Source organism: Manis javanica, chromosome 14, assembly GCF_040802235.1.
Source record: "Manis javanica isolate MJ-LG chromosome 14, MJ_LKY, whole genome shotgun sequence".
Lineage (NCBI taxonomy): Eukaryota > Metazoa > Chordata > Mammalia > Pholidota > Manidae > Manis > Manis javanica.
In genome coordinates this window covers 72523094-72540400 of record NC_133169.1, presented here as the reverse complement: position 1 = coordinate 72540400, position 17307 = coordinate 72523094, and the positions used below count along the sequence as shown (strand labels likewise).

Sequence of the window (17307 nt, the reverse complement as noted above, 5' to 3'; positions counted from 1 at the left end):
TTGATTGGTGCATTTAGTCTATTTACATTAAAGTAATTATTGACAGGTATGTACTTAACACTGTTACAGAAACTACTGGAAAACCTGGACTGGATCACTGATGGAAGAACCAAGTGGCACTCGGAGGTCTTGGAGTGTTGAGGTTTTATTTCACACCAGCGGGCTCAGAGGGAAGTAATCTCCCTAGGTCTGAGCCCTGAGCACAAGCAAGGGGAGCAATTTATATTATTTTGATATGTGGCATTTCAGCATGCGCAGGGCAAAAGGGGAGCCTGGAGGAGGGGAGGAGGGAGCTGGGAGGGCTTTGCCAACTGGAGGAAAAAGAGCGGTTTGCTGACCTTGACGGCTGTGTTGAATATTTTCCTTATCAACATCATTTTACTTTTTCTGTATTATAGGCTTTAGATTTGTGGTTACCATCAGGTTCACGTATAGTTTCCTAATATATGATAGTCTATATCACGTTGACAGTCCCTCAACCTTGAACACATTATTAAAGTACTACTTTTTTATTCTCTTTCCTCCTCCACAAAATATAAAACAATGTCTTTTTTGGTGGACGCAGTATATTCTCTCTCCCTTTGAAGATTCTCATAATGATATTTGAGGTTTTTCTCTTCATTGTACTTCTTGTAAATTCTTTCTTCCTGTTTTTCTGCTCCTGGGCCAGTGAGGGTAGGAAATAAGTTTTCTTTAGTGCTAGAATTTTTCTGAACTTTTCTGGAGCAATAATCACGTATCAAGCTGGGGTTGGGGGAGAGATAAATTTTGTCTCAGATGAGTCCATTGTCTAGTTTCCATGCAAAGGAGCAGAAGTTGAGTGGATGAAGGAGTAGAACATTTCAGACAGACGGCCACCTTGTAATAATATGAATTAGCAATACCATGGCATTCTCTGGGAAGTAGTGGTCAGACAGAGAAGCACTGTGGAGTGCAGTGCAGGAGTGGGGAAGTTCAAGGGGTAGGTAGAGAGACCAGATCATGAAGGGTGTTTGGTATTCATTTGCATTAGGTTTAACTCTGAGGGAGTAGTTCTCAAAATAACAGGAGTTTAAGTGAGACAGACATCTGTTTTTTTCCGTCATAGAAGGGAGGTGGTGCATCTCCAATGTGCATCTTCCAGTCTGTGGTCCAAGGAGGCTGTTCCAGACGATCTGTAAGCCTTCTAGGCAGCAGAAAGGAGATCTCCTCGAAATTGTGCTAGTTGCTTATCTCCCATCTGCTCAGCCTGCATTGTATGGCACCGTCTACACAAAAGCCTAGGAAAGGTAGTGTTTTGGCAGAAGGAGGACGTATGCCCTGTCAACAACTAGGTATTCTTTTTACTGAAGATGGAAAGGGAATTTGTTGGGGGAAAATTCTGTCTTGTTTGGGGGATTAGATAGTGGAGAGGAACCACTGAAGAGGTTTTAGCCAAGGATTTTCACTTTAAGAAGCTGACTCCAGTGGTGACATGAAGGATAAATGTGAGATTAGCAACAGTCTGATCAGGTAGGCAACCAGGAGAAGCACCTGAGTATGAGGACTTTAAGTGTTACGGCCAACCACAAGGGGCTGGAGAGGACACCAGCACTGGTGACATTACATGACCGATTGATCTGGAGGGTTGTACACATGACTTATAGTTATTTATAGAAGTACAGTCACCATAAACCTAGGCCTAAGTCAAGTACATGGCAATCAATGCTCTTGGCTATAGATGCCCCTTCCTAAATCTTAGAGGATTTGTATCCTGTTTCTAGAACACCCTGCTTCCTCAGGATGCGTATTGTGCTTTTTCATTAAATTGCATGTAGACGTGAGGAATATTTAAATACAAAAGGATACACCAAAAAAGTATATCTTTTTTTACATTCCAAGTATCTTTTTCTTTACATTCCCAAATCTCAGAACATTATCAGTCCTACAGTCTTAACAGGTGTGCGTTATCCTTCAAGAAAACCTTCACACACACATGCACATGCACACACATGCACACACACCTTCTTTCTTTTAAAATTGTATTATTTGCAGAAGATTTCCATCATAAATCCTTTAACTTACGGAATTTAGCTATGCATGCAAACTCAGTATAACAAAGGATATTGGAAAGTGGATTCAAATATGCAGCCTGTTCAATGTTCATATACTCAGGATGGGGACATAAATATTCTGTGTCTAATTCTGGTCCCAGTGATCCCTACTTTCCCCAGGATTTTATAATAGAGGCATCCCTTTGAATTGAGTATGAGTCTAGTATTTATAAATGTACACATTTGCATTATTAGTTTCACTATATATGTAAAACATGGACTTTAAATGCAAGCTACTTACTTCATCTGGTGCTCAAATGGTGACTATGTCCCAAGCCTGGAGGAAAAACTTACTGTGTTAGAATTATGGAAAAAGGACATCATAGTCTCCAACTTAGAATCTTCCTAAGGGATTTTCAGAGAGACCTTAATCCCACTGTATGCAGTATTCTGTATTTTTGCTGTTGTTTAATAACACAGCTTCTTACCTTCCTAAGTCAACAATATGAGCACATGCAGACCTTTCTTTCTACGTGTATTTTTTTAAGAGCTGGACTGTGTATACTCCAGTTGCCTGTTGATAGACCTTTCATTTTGTTTTGTATTTTTATTTTGTTTTGTTTTCAGTTTGTGAGAGTTTCTTTTTGTTCTTTTTCTTGTTGCTTATAAGTAGTACTTTAACAAACTATATTTAAAGTAGCATTCTTATAGGCATGGTAAGGGTGTATACCTATATGTACACATATATACCTATATAACAAATAGTACTTTAGAGAACATGAGAATGTATATGTATAAATACATACATACACAGATAAGGTGAATTCCTAGATGTAGACCTTAGGCCAGATGTATGTTAGTTTTCATTTTGGTTAATTGAAAATTACCCACCAAAATTATCATGCTATATGCTCCTCACACAAAGATACCTTATCGCCCTAGGTAGGTAACAGAGATGCATTGAGTAACCTGTGTGTAAGTTGCTTATAAGAGAACAAACAATCCTATTTATATTTTCTCTTAAAATATTGTCCACCAAACTGTCTAAATAAAATACCCAAAAGCTTTCACTTTTGCTGTTTTCTTATTTACAAATGATATTTTTAAAAATGAAAAGGTTGACTGAGGTTTATATTTATAAGCAATATACCCGTCTTTGTGAACTTTTCCATTCCTTTTGTGAGACCTGACAATAAAGATGATGAGGGCTTAGAAAAGACTCGATGCCATGAAAAAGAAGAGTCTTGGGCAAAAAATACTGAGCGCCAGTAGAGCCTGGGTGTCAACAGTAAGTTGAGAAAAGCAAAGAGCATTTCCAAAACCTCATAGAGCAAAAGAGATGTGCTCCTCAGTACTCATTTTCCATTGACATGCAACCCCGCAGCCTTCCCCCAGGACTTCTGTTCATTGGTGGTGGTAACTCTGGCCTGTGGTAGTGATGAATGCTTAATCATGTCCCATTTAAAACCATAAACGCTCGGTTTCTCTTGGTGATTGTGTATGGGGCTTTGCTGACAGTACGTCCATAAAACTGACTTCTTCAAGTAATCAAAGGGCTAGAAATATGTTGACGGGAATTTTCAATGGATGGTTTTTCTTCAATTCAATAACTAACTTCTTAAAAAAGAGTTTTTTATGGAACTTCATAGATTAGTGTGGAAAAGAAAGTATGGAAGCAGATGGACTTATTTATTACAGACATGTATATAGAAGCTTTTGTATAAATTAAGTTTAAAAACGAGAGGAAGGGGAAGTAGAAGTAGTGGATTAGTAATATTTGAGGGCCCAATTTAATGCTTCATTTTTTTCCCCTAACATATCTTAGTTTATAATTTACAAACTCAGGGATATGGCCTGTGGGATTATCCATTAAAATCCCCTAGCATCAAACATAATACGATAAAACCCTGCAATTACGTGCCCCGTGATAATACTGATTTGGGTGACAGTGACTGAAGATTGGTTTTCATCCTCAACCCAACTCATATTTTTAAAAGAAGAGGAATACGCAGGGGAACGTGAGGCCTTCTCTTGGGGAACCAGGCAAGTTGAGGACAGTGGTTTTCATCTTTCACAACTCCCTGGACTGGTGTGATGAGTCGTCAGGTGCCAGCTAATCAGGAGCTTCCTGAATCACTATCGCTATCCAGGAAATCCCATCTAGTCTTGGAACCCAGCTTTCTTCCCATTCTGCGTTTTAGACAGAGTGGACAGTGGCCACCAGGTGGTGCCAAATTCCAGCTGGAGCTTGATAGAGTTGTATTACACAGCCAGACCCACAGAACGCCAAATCCACTAGCTGTGTTCACACGGGTCCAGTCCGTTTCATTATCCTTACAACATCATTTACCACCTACTTACCACATTATGAGAGAGTTTTATCGTACTTTAATTTCTGCTGACTGAAAATCTGCAATTATATTGTCACTGGGCATCACAGAGAAAGAAGTCAACTGAATAGATGGAACTTGTGTAGTGAATTTCAAGTTACATATTTGCTTGTCTTTGGTTAAGCTGTCCACTTCTTACAGAACCTGTGTCCTTAATAGCTGTCAGCTTCAATGTGAAAAACGTGTGTTTTCCATAATCCCTCCTTGCAATAAACTCAGAAAAAAAAAGTTGAAAGATTTTCTAATGGTAACAATGACCCTTTGGAAAAAAAGAAAGGTTCAGTATTTATCCAACATACCAGAATAGGGGCAAAAATAATTGTGACTATAGATGTCAACATCTAAATCCAGTAATCAGTTGTCACTATGAAAATACAATGAAAGGGGCATATTTAAGTTGGCATAGTTATATACACCTTGCCGAAATAGCTTTTTACCAATTTTTAAAAAATAAACACATATTTAATTTTTTGTGTCTATTATAAATAAATAGAAGCAATTTAAATATTCCCCCAGTTGTTGACTTACATCATACATATGTGGTATTTTTATACTCGCCCTCTCAGTCTCCTTGACTCTGTTTCTGTCTTTCTGGGGAGGGATTAGTTACTTTAGGTCCTCAAAAGTTATATCAGTTTACTTTTAAAGGACCCAAGTATCAGTAGGACATACAAAATTATCGTAAGCACTGGTTCCACAAAATCAGAGTTCAAAAGTGAGTCAATTTGAGCCTGGAACCCAGTAGAGTTTGTCAAAAACCATCTTCATCTTGATTATATTTCTTTGTTGGCTAGCTTTCATTGCCATGTAGATTATTTTTTAAGAAGTGTTCAAGAGATCTTCTAGTCTGTGTGTCCTTAGATCCTTCACAATTTCTGTCAATTGTCTCTATATTCGAAAATAATTTTTTAAATGCTCTGATAATATATTTCCTCTCTCAGAATGTGCAGACCTGCCCACTGAATACTGACCTAATCCTTTCGTCACAGCTTTTTGGGTCATCTGCTGAGTTGGTGGATTTTGGTGTATGTTCTCCTCCTTGGGTACTTGAGGTTAGACACAATGTTGTCTGCTGTGTTTATGGTTGAATAGCAACTTGGCTGGATTGACATTGTTGGTTCAGGAAAGACACTGATATCTGAGAGAGGGATGATTTAACTTGCAAAGATTCGAGAGTGGACCATTAAACCAGATGACTGGATGTTAAAGAGATGAGAGATTTCATGGCCAAATCACCTTCACATTCAGGCTACTGAGATGGTCAGTGGCCGACAACACACATCCAATCCAGACCCTCGGTGCTTCCTATTATGTGCGTAATGCCACATATATTCTCACATCAAGCTCCAGGTCTTAGATTGCTTCCTCAGCAATCCCAAATGTAGGGTCTAGGTCACAGATGAATGCTTCATCCCTAAACTCATCTTAAAATCATGAAACTAGCATAATTGTAGACTGACAGTATAAACACATTCATCACTTTAGGCAAAACAAGCATTTTACAATAAAACGTAACAGCTTTTTTTCATTTGATCCCTAAACATATATATTATAGCTACTTTTAAATTTAAAATCATATGTGAAATGAACAGTTGTCTCCAACACATTTGAAATAATACGATATTAGTGACAACATATTTTGTAACATTTCATCAGCAGACATCATTGCAAAGGAAGCTTGCTGGCACTCTTCCTGTTTGTTTTCTTAATGAAGAATCTGCATTTTGATAACTTCATGTGCAACACAAAGTGTTTTCAATTTCTACAATGTAAAGCACACTAGTACATTGTGCGGGCTTTGCAGTTTTTAAACGTGTTTAATTACAAACGTTTTTAAGTACATAGAAAAGTACAGAAAATAATATAATAGGCCCTTGGTACCAATGATCCAGATTTAACAGATAATCGTATTTGTTATATTTGCTTAGGAACTTTTTCCCCCTATTGACACCACACAGATACAGCAAAGCCCCCTTACCCCCAACACAACCTCCTCCCTTCCCTTGAAAGTTGCTGCTTATTGTCCCTGTACATATGCTTCTGAACTTCTACAACATACATACTCAGGCCAATATGTAGTTTCATGTGTGTTTTTAGAATTTGGGTAAGTGGTATAATTTATGTATTTACTTTAAATTATGATTTCATTTTTTAATGATGATGAAATACAGAAAGCAAAAATGGACTTGGAATCCTTTTCCATACTTGACATGATCCCATGCTCTCAAGTACATTGTCAAGTAATTTTATTTTTGCTTTTGTTCCTATTCGAATGTTTGTTTTTAAAGAAGTGTTCAAGAGCTCTTTTAGTCTGTATTCTTGGATACTTGAGAATTTGTGCCAGTTGTTTCAATATACAAAGGTTAATTTGTAAAATGCTTTAGCATATATTTGTCCTGCAGAATATGTAGTGCTGGCCAATGAATGCTGACAGCTTTTTCTTCCATTTGGGTTGGTAAGGTTTGGTATTTGCTATCTGTCATCTGTTGTGTTTATACTTGCACAGCAGCTTGGCTGGAAAGGAATTCTTGGGTCACACTTTCTTTCCTTCAGAACTTTGTGCACATTGCTGTTCCATCTTCTGTCTCTTGATATTGCTCTGGAGAAGTCTGATAGCAGCCTGGTTTTTCTCCCTTGAACTTGCTCCTTCTGCTTGATGCCTATCCTTGAAGTGCTGGATATTTCTTAGTAGCATTTGTTCACCAATAGATTTTGCTAGAGCATATTGTGCAGTTTAAGCAGCCAAATTGGATGGTTTCTTCCTTTCAGAGCAGTGAGCCTTTTGAATGCATTATTTTTCTGTTTCATAATAATGAAGACTTTTTACCAAGAAAACGAATATTCCCTGTGAAGTATATCAACTCTGTGTTTCCTCCGTGTCTATTATTTTTCCCTAATTTCTGCAATCAATACTGCCTTTGGGCCTCAGCGAGAGAGACCCTTGCCTTGACACTGTGCATGGGAGCACCCCCTCTCTCTCCTCAGCTGCTGTGGGACACCACACAGCCGTGTCCAGCTGGAGTTTGTATTTGCCAGCTGGATCAGACTGCAGTAACCTGGACCCTGGAATTCTTCAACCGTCAGCTCCAAATGCACACAAGGGTTTGTAGGAGCTTTCTGTCATCATCTTCTTCCTGAGGGCAGACTAAACCACTGGCATATTTAGCCACAGAGTGGCCAAAGGCTCACCGTTTACAGACAGAGTGGACAGAACTTGGAAGTACAGACTAGGGTCTCCGCATGTGGGCACTTGAGGCCCCTCGTGGTGTCAGCAAGGCTGCAGTGGGAAAAGGAGGATGACAGGCCACGGTCAGGGCGCGGGGCCAGGGCTGGTCCTTCGCTGCCACACTGCCTGGAATGCTGAGTTCTCCATACACACTGCAGTTAAACCTGGCTCTCCAGGGCATTTTACCAATGTACATTTTTCAAGGTAGAAATATAGAAAATGTGAACATTTTTAAGTAGTTTGTTAGCTTGAAATTACCATTATTTCATATTTTGTCCTGTGGTATTTTCCTCTTATGCCAGACCCTGTTAGGGGCAGGCCTGTCTGAAGTCTGCAGTCTTTCCCTTCTGCCTTCCCAGGGGTAACTGTCGTCTCTCCCCTATTTCGGTAATTCAGTTGCGGTCATGTCTGTTCTGTGTCTTGTGCGGTTCACATTTTCATTGTTCATTTGGTAATAATGGTATTTTAGAACCCAGTTCATTGTTTTGGTTCTTCAATTCCACTTCTATTTTATTCTATTACATATGTGATTATATATTTTATATAATATATAGTATACATCAATATAACATATAATTACTGCATTATGTGTTATGTATGTGTGTATGTGTGTGTGTGTGTGTGTGTGTGTGTGTGTAAAACTTATTATTACTTTAACACAAAGCTCTCGAGAACTTTTCTTCTGTTTCTTCCAAATTGAGTCCTTGACCTGTCTTTGCATTATGTGCCCCTTTGTTCCTTCCTTTTTCCCCCTGTGCCACAGTATTTTTTATGCAGTCACTATGACAGTTCTTCTCATCTGGCTTAACTTGAACTGCTCTGCATAAAACGTCCCTGGGCCCCGAGCAGCGCCCGTGACCGCCGCGCCGTGCTTCCATCACGTCTGCCCACTCAGCTTCCCCAGCAAACCAGGTGTGGAGGCGAGTTTACATCCTGTTCAAGCCACTGTCTTAGAAAGGCCTGGGGGCGATGGGCACGGTGGGGCTGGAGCGGAATTGGGGAGGTTCTGCTCTCCCCTTGCAGGGCAGGTAGTGTTATGTTCCCGTTCGTTCATTCTTCCTCCTCCTTCAGGACTTTCTTCGGGGCCTGAGTGGAGACGTTTTTCTGTGTTGGGTTAACCTTCAATTCCATGGGACCCAGCGCTTCTGCTTGCATTGCTTAGCCCTTTGCTCACTTTCCTCACCACCATCCTCCCCTCTGCAGTCCTGCCCATTCACAGTTCGCCCCTTTTTCTCCTACTTGCGTTCTTTCTGAAAATGTGACGATGTTTGTTACTCCCCTGGGACCATCCTGAGGCATTAAGGCCAGTGTAAGGATATGGACTGAGCTGAGTTTAAAACCCTCTCTCTTCTTTAGCTGGTACGATATTTCGAATTTAAGACATAGGATTGCACCTCTTCTGTTTTTTGGTTTCTGTCATTGTTTTCTCTGTTGGTTATTTTATGTGTTACCAAATGAGGAGATGCTACTTTGCCAACTTTTCACCATGACCTCACTTCTTAAAAATGAAGATAATGTACGCATGCTGCTGGAAAGGTTGAAAAAGATGAATAGGATACAAAAAGTAACCAAATGAAAAGTCATCGCATTTTCATTTTCATTCAATGCACATCTTCTGCCATTCTTTCTTTGCTCTTATTACCCAGAAATGTTTCCTTTGTATTGCTTCCCAGAGATTCTATCCATCATGCTGTCTTAAGTAAGTAGATTTTGTTCTTTAACTAGCTCATGCCAAAACCCTTGAAGTTAAGGAAAAAGAGTTTTCTAAAGAGCTTGAAAAGGAAACATTAATTAGAAAGTCATATATTTTGACTTTTCAACGTTAAAACTTCACTTTTCTTCTATCTAGAGAAGTCTTGCCTCTCTGATTACATGTTAATATAACTGTAGACTATACCCATTGTACTGGGGATTGAGTTATTACTCTGTTTCTTTTGAGAGTTGAGTCTAAGCTAAGTGTCAGCACATTGGCACCATTTGTGAAGCGATTCTTTAAAACAGCTTGGACCAGGAGTCCCTCAGTAACATGCTGTAACATCTGGTGTCACAACCCGTTCTGAGGTGGTCTGAGGGTTCTTTTGTTTACTAATAACAAATATTGAAGTTGGGGAATTGATTTACATTTAAAAAGTAACCTATATTCGGTGGTATCTCTCTTAAAACAGCAAAAATACCAAGAATTACACAAATGCTTATCTGTCCAAAAATATTCATGCCACAGGCCTGGAAACAACCATTTAATCCTATCTTTCCACATATGATGAGGCTGTGAAAGGGTTGAGAAAAAAATTTTTAAGAGGTAGAATGATCCTTTTAAGCAGGAAGGCCCTATATTGCTTGAGGAAAGCTCACTTTATCTGTGAGCTGGACAGATAGGGCTGCACACAGATTTGGCTTGACCTGCACAATTTTGCTTTTTTAACTTGCACCAGTGCTTGATGACTCCATAAATTCCACATAAAAAAATCAGTCTTTCTACCTTCTCTTAAAATGGTTTGAAAAGGGTAAGATGAGGTCCTCTTCTGTGTTCCCTCTAGACGGTCGTTTCCTCCACTGCTTGCTGTATTGCCCTTCTTGATTGCAGTGCACGCATACACCTTCCCTCCGTTAGATCTGACAACTTCATGGTAGAGCGAAAATGCCATATTACTTTATAAAACATTCCTCATATAATTCCATGTAAGTGTTTAACACTGGCCTTCTGGAAAAAAAAAGTTTTTGAATGACTTGATATTACAAATTACCTGGATTATTTAGTCATCCTTCCCTAAAATGCTGGTTTTCACATACGAAAATCACGTGCTCAAAAGTCCATATCCTAATCCTCCACGTAGTACATTTTGAAATTTCAGAACATGTTGTTCACATAATCTCATAATTTTGTATTATGTAGCATATTTTTTTAAATTCCTTTCTTAATATTAAATAGCACAATTGTTCCACTTTTTTGTTAAATTCGATCTCAAGAAAAGATTAGGTCTTATTCTGAAATAACAGGGTTTTATATTAACAATGTAACAAATATGCTAATTAATTTTTTAGAAATAATAGAAAATATACCTGGTAATGTACAATATACAAGTTTGGCCGCTAGAGGGCTTTGATTTTTTTTTACCAGGGAGAGTATAATTGTGAAGATAATAAAAATGAAGTTTATTCTCCCCGGGCAAGGGAAACAAAAGCAAAAATTAACAAGTGGGACTATATCAAACTAAAAAGCTTCTGTACAGCAAAGGATACCATCAGTAGAACTAAAAGACATCCTACAGTATGGGAGGATATATTCATAAATGACATATCTGATAAGGGGTTGACATCCAAATTATGTAAAGAGCTCAGGCACTTCAACAAACAAAAAGCAAATAAGCCAATTAAAAAGTGGGCAGAATTTCTGAACAGACACTTCTCCAAAGAAGGAATTCACATGACCAACAGGGACATGAAAAGATACTCCACATTGCTAATCATCAGAGAAATGCAAATTAAAACCACAATGAGATATTACCTCACACCAGTTAGGATGGCCAACCAAAAGACAAACAACAACAAATGTTGGTGAGGATGTGTAGAAAGGGGAACCCTCCTACACTGCTGGTGGGAATGTAAACTGGTTCAACCATTGTGGAAAGCAGTATGGAGGTTCCTCAAAAAGCTCAAAATAAAAATACCATTTGACTCAGGAATTCCACTCCTAGGAATTTACCCTAAGAATGCAGCAGTCCAGTTCGAAAAAGACAGATGCACCCCTATGTTTATCGCAGCGCTATTTACAATAGCCAAGAAATGGAAGCGACCTAAGTGTCCATCAGTAGATCAATGGATAAAGAAGATGTGGTACATATACACAATGGAGTATTATTCAGACATAAGAAGAAAACAAATTCTACCATTTACAACAACATGGATGGAGCTAGAAAGTATTATGCTCAGTGAAATAAGCCAGGTGGAGAAAGACAAGTACCAAATGATTTCACTCATCTGTGGAGTGTAAGAACAAAGCAAAAACTGAAAGAACAAAACAGCAGCAGACTCACAGAGCCCAAGAATGGACTAACAGTTACCAAAGGGAAAGGGACTGGGGAGGGTGAGTGGGAAGGGAGGGATAAGGGGGGAAATGGGGCATTACAATTAGCACACATAATGTAGGGAGGCGACACGGGAAAGGCAGTATATACAGAGAAGACAAGTAATGATTCTATAGCATCTTACTCTGCTGATGGACAGTGACTGTAATGGGGTGTGTGGGGGGGACTTGATATTGGGGGTAGTCTAGTAACCATAATGTTGTTCAAGTAATTGTACATTAATGATATCAAAAAATAAGCAAAAAAAAAAGAAGTTTATATGGTTACCAAAGTTTAATTGTATAATTACAAAATTTTAAATGTGGTTACATAAAGTATATAAGAATCTTATCCTGACTATAAGCAAAATATTTAATATTTAATATTATATCTGGGGAAGGCAATGTTTATACTTTAATAAACAAAAAGTAGTTAATAATGTAAATTCACAGGTTGGATGATTTTTACTGTTCATATGTTCATCACCTTAACATTTTAAAAGGGTCAGAAAAATACAGTTTGCTTATCCTAATACCACATATAAAACATGTATATTTATGGCATCTTCACCAAAAATTTTTCTAGAACTGAACAACAGGAATAACTTGCTGTGAATGCTCTGAATACTCTGTTGTCATAAAGAAAAAATTTATGTTGAAGTCTTTTGGGGATTTTTCAACAGAATGAGAGCTAAAGATCAGCTTTCAAAGTCTTACAGGATTTAAATGGCTGTTGGCTCACTGTGGTGAAAATTTTCATTGTTTTTCAAATTGCATGTAATTTATTTTTACACAGTATCTCTGGAGTCTTTTAACAATAAAGACAGATGCTCAGGAAGCCAATTTTAAAAGAATTGCAAATTTTAAATTCCCTCCATTTCTTTCATTTCAAATATTTTGGTTCATTTAAATCAGACATGAAGGTGTTATATTTTACAATGCAAGTTCCCCTACTCCATTAAGAATGCTAGAACTCAGGCACAGAGAACCTATATCGTAATGCTTGCAAACCTTTGTTAAGCCAAGGATAATGTCCCCTCGTGTGTGCATGCCTAGCACGCTCCCATCATAATTGAGTTAGAGCAGGTATTTTCAATTGGGGAAGACAGTCTACAGGGGGGCTTTAGAGGTTTTCAAATATTTTCACTAATGCAAAAGTAATGTAATGCAACCTTCCATTTGCATCATCTTTCGTAATTATCCTTAGGTTTCCTTATGACAAGAAGAATCTTTTTTAATGACTTGTTTTATGGCTATGTTTTCCCACCTCCTCAGGCTCTATAGAATCATAGGTGCTCACATCATTTTTCTGTTCAAACCCTGACTATACTTTCAGACAAAGGTCAAACTCATGGTATTTAGCATGGTTTTGAAAGACCCTTAGGCATTCCCGCACTTCTTCACCTGCATGTCTTACCCTTTCCGTCTTTACATACTTTGTCCTTTTCCTAGCGTGTCCTTTCATTTTTTAAATACATCTCCCCAAATGTGCACGTGTGCGTACACACAGACACACACACGCACACACTCACCCCACACCCCTCAAAGTCTGCTACACTGGTCGCTTTCTACTCCTGGAAATCACAATTTATTCTTCAAACCTCTCCTCCTTTCTTCGCATTTTATTGTGCTTGGAATGCCCTTCCAGTCATTTCTGCCTGATCCTCCAAAGCCCATCTTAAATATATCCTATTTCCAAGATTTTTCCCTTACATTATTTCTCCCTCCCTGGTTGAATTATTTGTTTTTCCTCTCTCTTGTCGAGACATTTTATACATACTCCTACTCTAGGACTTACCACAGATACCAGAGCCATTTCCCTCACCTTCTTTCTTCTTCTTTTTTTAATTAACAAAGTAGGGAACTAATGTCAGAAAGGAAAGACCCAGTTACCATCCCATAGCCAGTGAGAGTCCAAATGATAATTACATACAAACATCCTACCTTCGAATCCAGTAGTATTACCAACATCAGTATTTTTAGTGATATTATTTTGAATGTTTGATAAATGCTGTTACTTCTACAGTATAGTTCTGTGCTTGCATAGTAGAGTAAGGAATAGAGTTAGAAATAGTAATAGGAGAGGAGTAAGAGTTTTTCTGGTGTTTTTGACAAGGAATTTAATATCCTACATAGATTCTAATATAATTTAAATACATAATAGTCTAATTTACTGAATTCTTCTTCCTTTCAAATACTAAACATTTAGCTCAATATCTGAAATGTACAAAGTAAAAACATACGTCAAAATGTCATTTTAATGTATAGGTAAATATTTCTTTGGAGATGTAGATAAATACAATGCTTTCATAATTTATAAGTTTGTTTTAATATACCATTTCAGTGTCTTCTCTCCAGCACAGCCATTTCTGAAAGTATCTTATATTTTGAAGATGCCCCAGAAGTTTATAAACACACACCAAACTGTAAGCAACAGGTACCTACTCTAAGATATATTGTTACAGTGTTTTTCTTTTATTTATTAATGTTTATCATTTATCCATTCAATAGATATTTCTGTTCCAGATAAAAGGCACAGAATGACCTGTCCTCTGGGAGTTTATATTCTTGCCAAGGGGACATTAAAGAGCTAAGTACACAGTTACTCCCTGTATTAGTGTGGGACCTGCTGGGGAGACCGGATGTGGGAGCTCTAGGGCTGTTATGGGACATGAGGGCAATCTGGAAGCTTTCCTTGAAGAGGAGACAGGTGGGCTGATTTTTGCAGGACAGGCAAAGTATGTGTATGTGCATGTGTGTGTGCATGCATGCACATGTGTGTGTGTGTGTGTGTGTGTGTGTTGTGGGAGGAAACAGTAAGGGGTGAGTAGGTCTAGGTAGAGAGTGACTTATGCAAACACCCAGACATAGGAGCTTAGTATCATCTAAGCAATGGAAGAAACGAGCAGAGCACAGAATGGCATAGAGGACAAGTGGCAGAGGAGCTAGTGGTATGCAGCACAGGGCCCCACACTGGGGGTATTGTGACCTTATTAGGGATTTTGTCCTTATCTTAAGGGCAACAGAAAACCTCTTGAGAAATAGACATATTTAAATAACATTGTCTGACTGCAATGCAGCAGATGGATTAGGTTGGCTAGAGAAGAGTTTTGGTCTTACAATCTTATTCATGATGCTTACTGAATATTTTTAATTGAGCTAGTTTAACATCAACAGGGAATATAATACACAACCTGAGGTTTATTTTATTCACACTTTTTTTAATGCAAAAAGATAAAGAGATTGAGAGCTCCTCCTGAACATTATTAACGTAATGGAATCGTTTTGAAGTATACACTCACAAGTAGATGAGGCTTTTACATCTATTAAGCTGTTCAGGCAATTATGATGAGGGATGTTTTCTTTTCTACACTTTACAGACCATCTCAGTAGAGCATGTGGCCTGTTAAAATAACAAGACAGTTTATGAAAACAGAAATTAAAGTCAGCAGTGGAATTTTGGCCATTATAATCTGTGAGTAATGTTTGTTATAGGGGAAAGTAAAGTCGTGACTACCTCACTTAGTAAAATTGATGGACACGGAAGTGTGGGAAGTACATGAAGTGGACAGCATATGCAGTGCATTTCAACTATATGGAGCTAAACCTACTACTTGTTTCATGTGTCTTTATTCTTGATGGCAAGTATTTGGGCATGTGACAATTAGAAATTCTGTATAATAATTAGAGGGATTTCTGACCATTAGTGCTTCAAGTAACACAAACTGCTGAAACTGGTAGTTTTCCAAGGCTGCTGGGGCTCATTTACATATTTGGACAAATCATATCTGGCATTGATTTTATGGTTAGACCAGGGCCATCTATAAACTATTGATGCTATGGTTATCAAATAATTAGACTTACAAGGAAATGAACCTACTGAAACCTGTGTGTCCATCTGCATTCTCTGCCAAAGCACTAACTTTGTGCATTCTTTTGATGGTGTCATAAACCCAAACCTTTTGGACCTGGTCTTTAAAATTGAAAGTTGAGGTGTCTGAACTCCTTAATGTGGCCTACAGGGCCTCCCAGAACCTGGCTCTTACCGTTTTCATCCGTGTCTCTTATTCACTTGCTATCTCCTATTTTAACCCTTACTAACTCACAAAAAGTGATACTTTATACATTCATGCCACTGCATATGCTATCACCTCTGCCAGCAAATGCCTTTTCCTCCAAATTTCACTTTATGCCACTCAAGATTCCCAAGTATCACCTGACTTGAAACTATTTCTGACCAATGCTACCACCTGACCTGCTTGGAAAGAGTAAATCACCTCTTTCCTGTATTTGCAAATCCTTTTTCACCATTGCACACATCCCGCTGTATGGTAATTACTCTGTTCTCATGAGTAACAGCCCATGTCTATGTCATCCTTTCTCTTTGATTTTCTTGGGTGTGATTTACCTGTTCTCAGGCTAACATATGCACATGCATCCCTGTCTCCAAATCAAGGTCTGCGTAAGGATGGATAAGTAAAATGCACCTTTATCATCTCTATCCTGTATCTAAGACTATTCTTAAGAAATAACCCCTTTTACCTATTTGTCTTTGTCTTCCAGATTGTCAGCTATTTAAATAATATGCTCAAATGCTATTTTGTTTCTGTCAAACCACATCATTTGACTCACCTTTATGGAAGGTAAAGAATTTGTCTTTTCTGTTTCTTTCCATATGTAGAAGAGGAAAACTACTAATAACCAATATCTTATAATAAAAGTAGGATGAAATAGTGTTAATGAACTCATAAAGAAATATATTTAAACGTGTGTTTCTAAACTTGAACCTCTCAAAACGGAATTAAATTCCAGATTCAAAGGGTTCTCTTCCCACATACCATTGTGCTCATCACCCACCCCATAATGCTTCACTGTTAGCCCATATCACCAATGTGTGGCAACTTTCCAGTTATAGAATCTGTTAAATGTAAATCGTTATTATTTTTTCTCAGCACTTCTGATTTCCTGTTCTACTTTATAATAATTGTTTTTTAGGACTGTAGCCTAGTGTCTGTCTTAAGTGCTTTTACTTTTTTTTCACACTTCTATGTTAGTTATAAGGTGTCTTGGTTTCTGTGCATTCCTCCTTTCTTAGGTTATATTTTACTGTGCTACAGGGTATCCTTAATTTCTAAAGAACAGATGCAAGGGAAGTAAACTGTCTTAGTCCTTACTATCTAAAAATGTTTTAATTTCCTCTTATAAGGGATTGTTAATTTAGCCAGACATCAAATTGGGGTTGCAATCATTTTGCTCCAGAACTTTTGTAGCTCCTGCAGAAATGTCTTTTGTCATCCATCTGTCCTGGAGAAACGGTGATGACAGTCTGATTTTCATGGGTATCCTGCATTAGTTTGGTGAGTGAGTGCCTTCATTTTGTTTTTCAAGAGCACCAAGTTTGCTCTTTCCATTGAAGCTCCATTTGTATTGTTAACTATGGAATTTGTTTTTTATTAGTTCTTTGACTATTGCCATACCACATTGTTTTTCCCTTTTTCTGGAGCTCAATCATTCATTGAAACTTCAATATTGATGTTCCTGCTCTCCATGTCTTCTAACTTTTTTCTTCTATTCTCCTTTCATAAAAAAGAAAGTTTTTGTTTTATGGTTCAGCAT

General features: G+C 38.0%; 1 protein-coding gene across 16 annotated transcripts in view; it reads left to right on the top strand.

Moving 5' to 3' along the window:
• Positions 1–17307, top strand: part of PRR16 (proline rich 16) — a 292164-nt gene that overhangs the window by 152799 nt on the left and 122058 nt on the right. For 2 of the 16 annotated variants that reach the window (XM_073221821.1, XM_037016433.2), the window contains 3 exons: positions 14036–14128; positions 14218–15166; positions 16255–16334. The exons of 11 other annotated variants lie outside the window; for them this stretch is intronic. In XM_073221821.1, the coding sequence (XP_073077922.1) occupies positions 16284–16334 (51 nt within the window). In that variant the 5' untranslated portion in view covers positions 14036–14128; positions 14218–15166; positions 16255–16283. The remainder of the gene's footprint in view (positions 1–14035; positions 14129–14217; positions 15167–16254; positions 16335–17307) is intronic. 3 more of the 16 variants (XM_073221828.1, XM_073221826.1, XM_073221822.1) reach the window with 2 other exon arrangements.